This window comes from Elgaria multicarinata, chromosome 6 (genome assembly GCF_023053635.1).
Source record: "Elgaria multicarinata webbii isolate HBS135686 ecotype San Diego chromosome 6, rElgMul1.1.pri, whole genome shotgun sequence".
NCBI lineage: Eukaryota > Metazoa > Chordata > Lepidosauria > Squamata > Anguidae > Elgaria > Elgaria multicarinata.
The window spans coordinates 5,931,385-5,946,663 of NC_086176.1; the positions used below are offsets into that span (position 1 = coordinate 5,931,385).

Here is a 15,279-nt window from a genome sequence, read left to right on the forward strand (position 1 = left end):
CATTTTTGTTATCCCTCTTCTTACTTTTATATTACATGTCAATTTATCATTTATAGCAATATCCCAAATCTCTTTATACCAATCCTCGACATGATAATCTCCTTGTACCTTCCAGTTCCTAGATATGATCAACCTTGCTGCTGTCAGCAAATTCGTTATCAATTCTTTTATGTCTTTATTACATTTTAAATCTCCATATAATGATAGCAATGCCACTGTAGGTGTCTCTTCAATCTCCATTCCAACAATATCATTTATCTCTTTAAACACCATTTCCCACAATTTTTGAACATATTCACATTTCCACCACATATGTAAATACGTTCCTTTTTTTTTTACATCCTCTCCAGCAATTTGCTGAATTCAGCTTATTTATTTTATTTAATCTCACCGGGGTTAAATACCACCTCCATACAATCTTATAGTAGTTCTCTTTTATCCTCACTGACATACTTCTCAACACTCTTTGTCTCCATATTCCCTCCCAACTCTGTTGCCCTATTTGTATCTTCAAGTCAGTTTCCCACACCATCTTGCCCATGTTTTCTGACTCCCCCTTCCCAACCAACATTCTATATATTTCACTCGTTAAACCTTTTATCATTTTATTTTCTCCTTTCTCCATTTCTCTCTTTAAGATCAACTCCTCAAATTTCGTCATTTCTCTACATTCCCCATTATCCTTTAACCATTTCTTCGTCCATTGCTCTAATTGATAATAATTTAACCATGTTAAATTCTTCTCCTTTAATACCTCTTCTAATTCTTCTCGAGTGTTCATCCTCCTTAACCAATTTTTTAATTTCATTATATCCTTCTCTATTAATATTTTCCCTAATTTATCTTTTAGATTCCCTGGTAATTTTCCTAACATTATCACTGGTGTTATTGGAGAAATACTTGGAGGTAAATCTTTTTTATATACACGCCATATTTCCCAATGATTTCTTAGAAGGGGGTTCTCTATTTCTTCCCCTCATTTTTTATTATATTCTCTAAAAAATATATTTTCCAATTTCGAGTCTTTGTCCATTCCTTTTCTATCCTCTAACCAACTTAAATCTCCAACTCCTAACATACTTTCTACTATGTGTCTTAATCTATTTGCTACATAATATAATTTTATATTTGGGAGTCCTAATTCTCCTTTTTGTGTTAAATACTACCTTTTTTTATTTATTCTCGCTTTCCTATTCCCATTACAATAATTATTTAAAATATTTTGCCAACTTTTTATCTCTTTTTCAGATATTCTTATTGGTAACATTCTAAACACAAAATTTACCTTTGGTAATATCTTCATTTTTACTAAAGCTATTCTTCCAAACCACGATAAATTTAATCCTTTTTAAATACACCTGCATTTTAAAGGATATTCTAGTTCATCTTTTCTTTCTCTTCCATGTGGTCAGTAGATTTTGTGGTAAATTCTGAAGTGCAGACACTCATCATAACAGTCCCCGTAGCCACCCTACACCCAGGAGAGTCCCCAAATTCAAGCAGCCATATCAAGAAACCAATAAGTTTTCATCTCAACCAGGAGCAGGTCCTTCAATGACCCGTTCAAGACCAAGCCTCCCTCAAGTACTTTGCATTACAACCCTAAACAATATATCGTTGCTGGAAAAAATATTTCCTCCCAGCTACTCTGAGGCTTGCAGGTAACCTCAAGGGGCACAAAGAAGTCTGAGTGGGGTGACAGGTGAGGCCAGCATCCCTGGTAAGAAAAAAGTGATGGTGCCTGCATCCCTGCAAGCCCTGGCTCTACCACACCATCTAATAAACCTCAGGAAAAATCACCCGATACACACACGGATCTCCACAGGGAAAGGCAGACCTCAATATAAGTTGGCAGGGTTCTGCCATATGCTAAATTCCAATTGGCTCATTTGGAGTCTACAATTGTGCCCCGATTAACCTTCTGAAAGGATGTATTTTTACAAATGGGAAACCACCTCATGTCACTGACACGAATAGAGATCGATAACAAAATTCCTTCCTGCCGAAGGAAGTGAGGCAGGTGGCTACTAGGACGAGGGCTTTCTCTGCTGTGGCACCCCGGCTGTGGAACGAGCTCCCCAGAGAGGTCCACCTGGCACCTACATTGTTTTCCTTTCGTCGCCAGCTGAAGACCTTTTTATTTTCTCAGTATTTTAACATCTAATTTAACTTAAATTTAAACTCTTTTAACCTATATCAATTTTTGCTGTGTGGTTTTATCCTAGTCGTGCTTTTTATATTGTATTTTGTATTTGTGTTTTTAAATTGTTTGTTGTTTTATTATGCTCTTCATGGTTTTAATTTTTGTGAACCGCCCAGAGAGCTTCGGCTATTGGGCGGTATAGAAATGAAATAAATAAAATTTCCCTCACCAAAATTACTTCCTGGATTTGGGGTTGGGGGTTGGAGTTACTTGAACTTGTTTCTGCTGCGGCACCTGCTGTGTTAGCAAACGGCTGTTCTCTTGTTTTTAATTTCTGGACTTTGTTAAGACTTCTGCACATGTGCTGTTTGCTACAATATAGAGTTTGCATCTCCACCACTCCCTTACAGGAGGAACACCAGCACCAACACCAGATCATGGATTAAATCACAGCATGATCACCTCAAGATTCCTTTTTGTGCTGTGATTTAATCAATGCTTGTATGCAGACAAACACATTTGTATCCTGTTAGAGAATAAAAAGACACAAGAGGGGGGAAAAGACACAGACTATGGCGAACTCTGGCCTCTGTAGAACATGCAGGTGCCCAGCTGGATCAGGGCTGCTCTCTGGCTCCTCCCACCTGAAGAGTCCCAGCAACTGTCTGCAGTCCTGGAGAAGTTTGGTCAGGACAATTTGAACTCCTGATATTGCCTAAGATGTCGGTTTCAATCATTATGGTACTTCTCTACATTTGGCATCCATCTCTTCCCATGACCCACAGTCCATCCGTCATTTGGCTTTTTCCAAAGCGCTGTCCTCTGCTCTCTGCTGTAACGTTCCGCTGCTCATCAGACGCAGCTGTTTGCACCTTCGATTCTTCCCTGTCATCAACTCTTGACATTTTCACCCCACTTTCCCAACAAACAATTCACCCCTTTCATCTCGAGTTCTGTCTCATTCCCTCCATTCAATATCTCCATTCATGTTCTGACACAGCTGAATTCCTTAGATCAAAAGAGTTTGCAGACGTCATCCACTATAAAATTTATCCTCTGCTCCTTCTCTTCCATCAGCTAAACTCTACTTCACCTCTCTGATCCACACCATTTACAGGTATCCTCTTCTCTATCTTCGATGTCCTGCTATGGCCTCTCCCTCCACTCAAAATTTTGCCTCCTTCCATATACTCCAAACTGTCGACAACAGGGGAGTCGACAGATGCTCACCAGGACCCCCCTAATGTACTCATCACACCCCTTTATACCCCCCTCTACTCATGGCCACTGAAGCTCCTCCTCCTCTTCCTTTCCATCCGCCATTGCTGCACTGCTCACTGCCAAGCAGCCCTTCCTCATTCTCCCCTGTCAACCAGTGGCAACATTCACCCTGAGACCAACAGCCAGTCAAGCTTCTGCTGCTTTATAGCTGCTGTGTCTGGTGATGCCAATGAGCTCACAGGGCCTGCGGGGAGGTGGCAGGGCTGGAAAAGGTTCACTGGGAAGTCCTGCTGCTGCATCCAATTATGGGGCTTCTTACTCGGAGGAGGAGGAGGAGGAGAAAAGGTGTTTACTGCTGGTTTACGAGCTGCTGCTGCTGCTTTGGGAGTAGCAGCAGCTCCTGGGACAACTGTGGTGGGGGGGGTACCTGTGGTTATTTTTCTGCTGGTCTGACAGCTCCTGGGGTGGGGTGGTTCTGGTTTTTTTGTTTGCTGTGTTTTATTCTGGGTCTGTCTCTCTCTCTCTCTCTCTCTCTCTCTCTCTCTCTCTCTCTCTCTCTCTCTCTCTCTCTCTCACACACACACACACACACACACACACACACACACACACACACACAGAGAGAGAGAGAGAGAGAGAGAGGGAGGGCGGGAGACTGACTGAGGGGTGGTATACAGGGAATTTCCTCCACCCCAAATTTTACTGCTCATTTAGTAGCTCCTGCGTGGGACACACTGAGGGTGAGTGGTGGGTTTTACTGGTATTTATTTATTTATTTATTTATTTACTACATTTTTATACTGCCCAATAGCCGAAGCTCTCTGGGCGGTTCACAAAAATTAAAACCATCATAAAACCACCAGAAGGAACACCTTCTGCTGCTGCTGATCTGTAATAGATCCCCATTAAAAAGACATGAGCAGAGGATCTTGAAGTTTGTCTTTGTTTCAAGCCCATGCAGGAACACATTCAATTGGCCCATTGTTCTGGATGAATTCTGTAGCTGCCATTTTCCAAATTGGCTGACATACAAATGGGGATATGCAGTAATTCATGATCAAATGTATGTAGGAAGCTCATTTTTGGTAGCTTATAGTTAAGATAGGGTAGAAAAACTATTACTACTGACTATTACAGCCTGTATGGTCTAGTGCTGGGCTGGGATTCTCTGCCCTGCCATCTTCTCCACCACATGCTTGCTCCATCTGCCAGGTTCTTCCCCACAGCAACTATTTGGCATGCCACTATTTTCCCTATTCTCAAAAACAACAACAACAACAACTGGGGTCTCCTAGCCAAGTAAGATATGGTTGTGTGAGCCCCAGCTTCTTGCAGACCTAATCTGCTACCATTTGAGCCTTATTTTTACTGAATCAGTTCTAGCTCAGCAGCAGCTTGCTCTTCAACATCTCAAATATGCATGTAGACTGTGTAAGTAGTTGCAAACTGGCAAGAGGGACAGAAAACACAAAGAAAGCCTTGCAGTCCAGCCCTAAAATGGCTGCATTGAATGAGCCTGGCTTGTTCGCACCTATTCCTAATATTGCTCCTGAGCCATTTGTTACCTCTCTCTTAATCTTAGATAAGTCCAAGGGTATTGGAGAGTTGCTTTTGCTTGCTAAAACTTTACCACCAGAGAGGAGCTCCTCAGGGTGGGCAAAGAGAGAGGCCAGCTGAAAGGGGCCCCTGGTGTTCGTCTTCAATGACTTCCCTAAGGAGATCGTGCCTCTCTGCATGCCACAACCCCAGCCCCAGAAATTGCAGCAGAAGCCTTCGTGAGGTATCCAGCAGTCTTGTGTCTGGAAAAGGGTATCAGGGTCACCAGATTCCAGCTGCAGCTTCTCTAACTGTCCCGTGACTAGTCCTCTGAGCTCCACTGCAGAAAGAAATGGATGTTTTGTTGTTCAGACTGAGCCTGACCAGCTTCCCCTCTGCGGGGTCCTCGTGGACCTGGCAGATTGTTGCTGTTGCTGTTTATGAGAGACTTCTGAAAAAGAATACCAGGATCTGATCTCACTATAAGGATTTTCCATTCCATTGGTTGACATTTTCTATCAGTCTTCGGCTTTGAGAATCTATACAGACTCATCTGTCATGCCCTTTAAAGTTAATTAATGTAGGACTTTTTCATCTTCATTTTTATATGCCGTTGTCCTCTTACTTCTTTTGGTGCTTTTTCAATAACATTGACTGTGCTATGCTGTGGGGATTGGAGCTACAGGCTCAACTGAGTGAACTCACCTGTACTCGTCACATGTTTTAAGTATTCATAATTTTACTGTTTTGCTTTTCTTCCTGTTTTCTGTGCTATCTTCTTTTCCCTTTTCTTTGTTTCTTTCTCTCCCTACGTTTGTCATCCCGGGCCTTGCCATTCAACCTTATTGACAACAAATGGAAGCTGAGAAGCCAACATGGATTTGTCAGGAACAAATCCTGCCAGACTAATTTGATCTTATTTTTCATCAGGTAACCTCCCTTGTGGACTGTGGAAATGCTGTGGATGTCATATATCTTGACAACAGCAAAGCTTTTGACAAAGTGCCCCATGATATTCTGATTAACAAACTAGCTAAAAGTGGTTGTCCAGTTGCCTCTGGAATGCCTCCAGTGTGGGAGAGCCCACAACCTCCCTAGGTAATTGGTTCCATTGTCGTACTGCTCTAACAGTCAGGAAGTTTTTCCTGATGTCCAGCCAGAATCTGGCTTCCTGTAACTTGAGCCCATGATTCTGGGAGGATCGAGTACTCTGGGAGGATCGAGAAGAGATCCTGGCCCTCCTCTGTGAGACAACCGTTCAAGTATTTGAAGAGTGCTATCATGTCTCCCCTCAATCTTCTCTTCTCCAGGCTAAACATGCCCAGTTCTTTCAGTCTCTCTTCACAGGGCTTTGTTTCCAGAACCCTGATCATCCTCGTTGCCCTCCAGCCTGTCTGCATCCTTCTTGAAGAGAGGTGCTCAGAACTGGACGCAATACTGTAGATGAGGCCTAACCAGGGCTGAATAGAGGGGAACCAGTACATCACGCGATTTGAAAGCTATACTTCATGAACACTCACATTAGCCAAAGTGAGAGTGGCCTGCAGATCCTTAGATGTTGCTCTGGGGGTCTTTTCACTTCCTGGATGATGTGCCTGATTGTTCTTATTTATTTATTTATTTATTTATTGCATTTCTATACCGCCCAATAGCCGAAGCTCTCTTGGAGAGATTTTCGTAGGGTAGAGTGACTGTGGTCTTGAACCTTTGTGGACTATCTGTCTGATAGGTGGATTGGTGGAGCTCCTTAGAAATTGTTTTGTAACCCTTTCTAAACTAATGAGCAACAATAACAGCTTTTCTGAGGTCCTCAGAGATGTCTTTTGATTGTGGCATGACGTGTTTCTACACACCTGTACAGTGAAGACCAAACTCACAATGTTTCTGGGCCTTTTATAATTAACCTTAAAGGTCTACTTAATTACTTAAACACCTGATTCTAATTATTCCCTTGAACTGAGCTGATGCAACCAGGAGTTGACTTACTTTTGAACATATCCTGACTGTTAAGTACTGTTAAGTGTAGTGGCTAAAGTGTTGGACTGGGACCCAGGAGATCCAGGTTCTAATCCCCACTTGGCCATGGAAACCCACTGGGTGACTTTGGGCTAGTCACAGACTCTCAGCCAAACCTAGTGAAGCTGTTGTAACAAAGTGTTTCCTATAGCTGGCTGTGGTCAACCGTCTGGGCACAGCATTCTGGACCAGCTGAACTTTCTGAACATTTTTCAAAGGCAGGCCCACACAGAGTGAGTTATAATAGCCCAAACATGATGTAACTAAGGCATGTGTGACCACAGCCAGATCAGACATCTCTAGGAATGGGCGCAGTTTGCACACTAACATCAGTTGTGCAAACATACTGCTGGCTGCTGCTGAAACCTGGGCATCCAGATTCAGGTTTGAATCCAGGAGTACACCCAAGTTGTGAGCTTGAGTCTTCAGGAGGAGTTTTTCCATTTCATGCAGGTTGAATCCCTATTCCCTGATCTGCCTTTAGACTAATCAGGAGCACATCTTGTCTGGATTCAGTTTGTTCATCCTCATCCAGTCCATAACCATCACCAGACATAGGGCATGTCTACACCAGCCCTATATCCCGGGATCATCCCAGGATCATTCCTGTGCATCCAAATGCCACACAGGGGATCCCGGGAGCAGGCAGGGACGATCCCTCCATTTGCCTGGGATAATCCTTAGGTGTAGAAAGGGCCATAGATTTAGAACTAGAACTACATGCAGATGAAAAAGAGAGACTGAGTTGGGTGTCATTAGCATACTGGTGGCACCAAATCCCAGATCTCTGGACAACCTCTCTCAGCAGTTTCAGGTATACAAAACAAAAAATTTACAGTTCTTTTTGCTGTATAGTTTTATTGGGGGCATGACAGTGGGGTGACACTCTGGGAACTGATATGATGAGCTCCTGATTTCTAAATGTACCATTACGCTACTGGAGATAAGTATGACCACCCCCGGTTTATAAGTGTGTAGTCATATTTTTCTCTTCCAGTGGAAATCTTTTCACTATCTTCAGCACCAACTCCCTGCTCTCAGCCTGCCTTTACCATATGTATTCATCATATATTGTACATTTTTTTGCAACTTCCTTGTTGCTCTCTTGTCATTCTCTTCAGTTATTTATGCATTTCTCTGCTAAGAATATTCCTACCCTGTGGAGCATTAGGCAAGCATAACTCTCTGGCCATTCACAAAGTGGTGGTGAAATCATAGCTCACTGCCCGGCCGAAATGTCGAGGAGGGGGAGCAGCTTCAGATGCTGGTGAAGGGGCGTAAGCAAGAAGGAGATGAGCATCCACCTTGCACTGAGTTTGTGATGGGTCAGAGCATTGTCATGAAGGGTCCCCATGCTCATTCATCATCCCAAGGAGGTTTGAGTACTTCAGCTTCTGACTAAGCTCTTAGGCTTAGACAATAAGCTCTCTGGGCAGAGTCCCTGCCCCTTCTGTCTTCTATACAGTGATTAGAATAGCGTTGACACATAATCAGCTTTAATTAGCACTAGTAGTGTTGCAAGGTTATCCGGCCTTTCATAAGCATCTGTATAAATCCCAGATAATCCCATCAGGCAGTGATCCAGACAACTGCCTCCAGACAAGAAAGGTCACAATCATGATTTGATGGGAAACACTCATTGAGAAGAAAACAATAATACTTAATATTTGTATAGTTCTTTTGGGTGCTGAAAGTGCTTTACATACATTAGTGTAGTAACCTTTACAAGCGAATTTGTATTATTATCCCCATATTGGAGGATAGAATTGGAGAGAGAGCCTTGCCTCAAGCCATCCTGTTACTTCCTGGCAGTGGCCAAATTCAAACCAAGGACGTCCCAATTTGTAGCCACTCCAATGTCATCAGCGCTTGAGAAACCTCTTGCTTTCTGAAAGGGACAGGTACTAGGTCATTTATGTAACTATCCTAGGTCTGCTGTGTAACTGCTTCTCTCATGAGAGGCACTCACCCACGATAGATCTAGATTCTTTTGCCTTACACATTAAACATTCCCTACTTCTGTGTCAAGACCTCTATCAAAAAAAAATTCTTCTGGGACTCCAAGGCTGCTCTGGGAAGTACTTATAAATGGATAAGCTCCAGCAGACTTACCCAGATGAATTTTAAACCAAGAATTTTAAGATGCCTTGATTGTTATTTTGATATTGTATTGGTTTCATATGCTCTTTTAATTAATTGTATGTATTTGATTTATATTGTATTGTTGTACTAATGTTGTTCCCTGCCTCGATCCAAAGGGAGAGGCGGGTAAGAAATAAATATATTTATTATTAATTATTATTATAATTTACTTGCACATATTGGGAGTTTCTTCCTATGTGTATGAAGTGGGGAGGAATAGAAACATTAATGGATACTGTTTCTTCCCCCTTCTTCTGTGATGCTCTCCAGAGCAGGATCTACACAACTGCTTATAACGGTTTATAACGGTTCCAGACTGTTAGAGCAGTACGACAATGGAATCAGTTACCTAGGGAGGTTGTGGGCTCTCCCACACTAGAGGCCTTCAAGAGGCAGCTGGACAACCATCTGTCAGGGATGCTTTAGGGTGGATTCCTGCATTGAGGAGGGGGTTGGACTCGATGGACTTGTAGGCCCCTTCCAACTCTGCTATTCTATGATTCTGTAATGGTTATGACAACTGTTTAGGCCCAGGACACATTCCATATACAGTTTTCATACTATTTTAAAAGTGTTATATCCTGCTTGGTGCAGATCAGCTCCAGGATTCAGTGGCTGAGGTTGCTTCCCTCACAGGACTATATTCAGGCTGGGGACACATAGGGCCTGGTCCCATCCAGAAGGTCTCTGGCTACATCTGCCGGCCAGCAATGCCTCACTTGACGTTGCGACTCCAAACGTTATGCCCGGCCACTGCTGTCCATCAACTCTCTGCCCTCTCATCAGAGAACTCTGGCCCTCTGCTCCTTTCCACTCCATTCCCACCCCCACCCCACACTTGGACTGGATCTAATTTGGGCTGCTGCTGCTGCTCCCTCACTAAAAACACAATTTGGAGTTGGGGACTTCCAAATGAAAAGCACAGTTCCAAGGGTTGATGTTAGTGGATCTGGGCAGCAAGCCCTTCCCAGGTGTTGAGCTACCAGGGGCACAGCTACCTTTGAGGGGGGCAGACTTTCTTAGGGGGGCATGTCTTCTTAGCCCTCCCCCCCAGACAGCCACTTCTTCTTCTTTTCTTTTTAAATTTTATTTGGTGATGGGGTGGTGGTAGCAGCAGCTGCAGCTCCATTTCCTCCTAGCACAGCCAGCCCCACACTGGCAAAAGAAACTGCTGAGGCAAGTCCCACAGCACGTTATTCTGAAATAATTTGTGGTTTTTTAAATAATAATAATAATAATAATAATAATAATAATAATAATAATAATGATGTAGATTTAGAGAAGCAATGATCTGAACCAATTGGATGCTGCCTTTACAGGGACTCAGCCAATGAGGGCATGGGAGCAGCCAAGGGGTTGTCTTTATGTACCTCATTGGCCATGTCCCCAAAGGCAGGGTATGATTGGTTCAGACCCACACTACTCAAAAAGAGAGTTATTTTAAAATGGCACACCACAGTGCAGACTCCACAGGGATTCCTTAGAAAAGGATAATATACTTTTAAAGCAAAAATAATATGAGCATCAGTAACCACGTGTACACTCAATTGACTGCACTCAATCTGTAAAATGATTTTAAAAGAAGTAAGGATGCTGAGGTGACACCCAGCTTGATTGCCATTGCCCCCGTCCCCTGCTTTTTTATTTATATAACAGTCATTTAGGGACACCTGGGCTTGGATCCTGGCTGCAACACTGCCCAAACAGTCTGAAACTTTGAATGTTAGGTTTGTCACTGAATATCAAGCTAAAAGAGTAAGTTAAGTGTGTGTGTGCTAAACTGAGTTACATGTCTGGGATTTCAGATCTGAAGAGGATTAGTAAAAGGAATACAATGTCTTACTATAAGGACAATAAATATAAATAATGTAGAATTAAAAACAATTAGCCAGCACTAGTATTGGGAAGCCTGCTACCTGCCTGTTTTTCCCCCTGCCACCTGCTACCAATTTTCTTCAAAAACAAGTTAGTGTTTCACAAATGAATGTACGCTTCTCTTCAAAATGAAATTCTACCCATGAGATAAAACTTGTGGGTGAATATGATCGCTTTTCCTGTCTCCACAGGTGGTAGCAAAGAATATCTCCTCCATTCCCTTTCACCGTTACCCAGCATGCAATACTCTCCATTATCTAAAAAAAAAGCTTGTCCTTTTTGACATAAACACCTGTAGGAGTTGCCACTCTATCCATCAGGAAAGGCACCTCAAAAACTCCACCCTCCATCTCTAAGGCAGGCAGATATAACATAATGATATAACATACTGGGCTCCTTGTTAACTCCAAGGGACCCAATAAATATAGAAGTTGCCATGCTTGCATTAGTCTTCAGAATCTTATATAAGAATACATAATGCAAGGCTTATTACCCAAGATCAAATAGAGTGATTTTGCTCATTTTTGTTTTAAACTGCACATTGAGAAGTGTAGACATGCAGAAAATTTTGAAATCATTAAAAAAAAATCTGGTGGTATTGTGATGTGCAGATCAATCCTATGAGTAACTTGCCAGGATCCACATGCCAGTGGCTGGCAACATAGTTGCAAAATGGGTGTGGCCATCCATGCACAAATCCAGACGCTGTTCATTCTTTCTCATAACACCCCCACCATGATCATTAACCATCCTATGCCTTCAGTCAATTTGCTTTCCCACACTGAAATTGATACTCTACCCAAACATAACTCCAAATCATGTTTTTATATTCCCCCAAATCATTATCTCCTTCCAGCACTGACATCGCCCCTTTAAAAGGCACTTTCCTTTTAAGAGAGCCTAAACAGTCCACTCTCATTCATTCTCTCTCTCCTGTATGAATTGCAGATAACAGCCCAAGAGCTGAAGGAGAAGTAGTTGCAGGGTTGGTAAAGCATGCTAAGCTCAGCTTCTTAGTTCTCTTGTTCTCTCTCTCTCATAAACGCACACATGTACACAGAGCTTTGCCTTTGGGTTCTGCAGCTGTAAAATAGGACCACCATCCTCAAAATCAGGGGTAGGATAATTTTTTTATTTTTGGCCCATGGGCCAGTTTGCTCAAATAAACTACCTTGGGGCTGCATGCCAGCTGTGGGTATGGCCCAGCCCAAAGTGGGTGCAGCCACTCTCTCTAACCAGTCACACAGACACATCATTCAAACCAAACACCATGCAATTCCTACACACACACACACACACACACACACACACACACACACACACATCCTTCAATGCATGCAGATCAGTTAAGGAGAGGTGCATGGCCTGGGAAAGAAGCTGGTGGGCCAGATGGGATATCCCCCCCCCCGGCCATAACTGTCCCGTGGGGTGGACTTGCTCCATGGCTGCTCTAAACAGTTAAAATGTAATAGATGCAATAGATGCATAGATGTCTCTTGCATGCATTTGACGTGCCCTAGCAACATGTGGCTTGGTTTGCTACTTGTGCCATCTACAGCTTTCATCCAGTAGGCACTTTAGTTCCTATTTTCTACTTCTGGCAGAGTTGATTATGGATAGCGTTGGCCCACCACTGCCCTGAATTTGGGGGTGCCAGACGCCGCTAGGCACAAGAGTATGCCATCTCTAAAATGCTGGAGGATAAGTTACTAACTGAGAGCCAGTCTTCACTCCATCACAATGTGGTGGAGTACAAGCACAATCTTGCATACACCAAATTCTTCAATTATTCTACATTTAAAAGGGGATGGAAGGATTGGCCTGAGAATAGAAGGACAGCACAGATAAAACACACACAAATAAATGTGGGAACTAGGCAGATATACACTGCACCACGTGTGAAGATGGCATAAACGGAGTGAAATGTCCAGGTGCTGCTTTTTTGGAGCACATGTAGGATCTGAAATTCAACCCCAGCATTTCTCGGGTTTCAGGTGCCAGAGTCATGGGATGCCTCCACCGAAGGGGGAGCTGACAACACTGGGCGAGATGGTCCAAAAGTGCTGCACTAAGGTAATCTCAAATGCTCATGTAGGGCTCCCCCCACCCCACTGTGCATACAAGAGCCCTACTACTAGAGAGTATGCAAACCAATTCAAAGGGTGGGACCATCTGTGCCTCTTCCCACTCACTCCTCAGCACTCCCAACCTCACCCATTCAACCCCGACTGTAGAGAGACATCACTGGTAGAGCAAATTATTACATTATATAGAAAGCTTACCTTGCAGCTATGAGCAGCAAACAGAGTGACAAGTTCATTTTCTACAACATGACATTCTTCTCGTACTGAGAATTTCGAATACATGGCTCTACCAGTGCATCCTTAAACTGAATTTTAACACTTGAAGGGGCTTGATGAAATTGCCATGAGTTTAGAATAGGGATGGTGCAGGTGTCTATTTGGGCCTCGAAGCTCAGTGGGAAATCACTGGCTTGGCTCCCCGGATGGCAGTCCGTGGGCTCCGGCACTTGCCTGACGCAGCACGTGCTGAGCCAGCCAAACACGCGGGCCCCTGCTTCCTTGGCAAGCCGCTATTTTCCACAGAAATGGGGGCTCGTTCTTGTCCATATATGCCCCGTTTGCATAAATTGCTCCCTTAAAGGGGTGATGTATGCAACATTACAGGCATGAACACCTGCAGTGTTGTGGATGTTGCCCCTTAAGGCCGCTATTTGCACAAATAGACATTTATGGGCAAAAACGAGTGGCCGTTTTCCCTGCAGAAAACGGTGTCTCCTCGAGGGTAACTGGTGATGGAGGGTTTGGCAAACGGTGTAGGGGGAAGGGCACAGGTTGGTCTGTCCATCCTTAGATTAGAAATGTATAATTCAGTAAAAACATCATAGTAAAAACATAATTCAGTAAAAACATCCCCTCACCATTAGTTTCCATTTCTATTTGAAGATATCAATAATATATGCTATCATTTGATAAAAAGTAAACAAGTACTTACAACGATAATATTTAGCGTTTATATGGCACTTTTCAGTGCTCAAAAACACGTCACAAAAGAAAAGCCCTGCTAAAACAGATGGAAGGCCTCGTCTAGCTCAGCACCCCGTTCCCTGGACTGGCCAATGAGATTTTCTGGACGCCTCCAAAAGAAGTATGGATATAGGTGAAATCCGCAGCGTAGTCAAATGAGTTTGGTTTTCTATGAATCTGGCCTGCAGAACGTCTCTCTCTGAGTCACACGGAGTCCATGGACTTGTGGACCAGCCTATTACTTTGGGGTGGGTGGGATTTGCACTAGCACACACTGGTGCAAATGTGCATTTGCCAACAAATTATATTCACGTACAAAATAATCTGATTCCATCAATGAGTGGATGATGGAATGAAAGACACTTGACAATCCACAAAACACAGGCTGAATGGATTTAACAACCCTCCCATGTTGTTTGCAACCTCCCAGAAACTGACATGCTGAGGTTCACTGCTTCAGAAACTGGGGGTTAAATTCAGCTTTCATGTTTAATAGTTATAGGCAGACTAATCCTTCATGATTGTATTTAATCAAATCTTAAACTCAACTAAGCCAATTGTTATCACTATATCTTCTGGCATAAGAACTTCTCAGTTAAAACATTTCTATATGGTAGGCCCCATTACTGTCCCCATTTTGCAGATAAGGCTGAGTAAGACTGACTTGCATAAAGCCACCTAGTGAGTTTATGACAAAAGTGTTCAAACTAGGGACTTTCTAGACCATGGTCATCTTCTTAGCAACTATACCGTGCAATCTCATAAATTGCTACAGGATATCAAAGTGCCCGTACCATTGCTTTTAAAAAACCATCCCACCATAAATCTAAATCCTTATTCATGCACAGCATAATAAGTCACAGTATACATACTGTAAGGAACACATTCATACTGCACTTCTAGGTACTTGTATGTTCCTGGACATGGGTCTGGAAACACATCGGGACCTGCTACCACTGCACACTGTGTCCGGTTGCTGCACCTGAAAGTTAAAAGAAAAGAAGCAGAATAAAAATGGAAATATCCTGGAGGAAAATATGTAGATTGTGGATCCAAATAAACACTCAAATATTTTTTATTATATAGAGAGATAGATACATATTTAAAGCCCCCCATGGAGCACAGGGACAAGTTTAAAAATATTGGACAATGAACATTCTAAAAAATTAATAAAATGAACATGATACTAACTTTCTGAAATTTGGGGTGAGGCATCTCTGTGATGAGCACCATAAGCTAACCAAATTTCAAACAGAGTCACTGAGAAATATCAATGGCTGCTAGTCCTGATGGCTCTAT

General features: G+C 42.9%; 1 protein-coding gene across 1 annotated transcript in view; it reads right to left on the reverse strand.

Moving 5' to 3' along the window:
• Positions 1-15,279, reverse strand: part of ADGRL3 (adhesion G protein-coupled receptor L3) — a 707,807-nt gene that overhangs the window by 371,167 nt on the left and 321,361 nt on the right. The window contains exon 5 of the mRNA XM_063128914.1: positions 14,853-14,962. Coding sequence (XP_062984984.1) covers positions 14,853-14,962 — 110 coding nt within the window. The remainder of the gene's footprint in view (positions 1-14,852; positions 14,963-15,279) is intronic.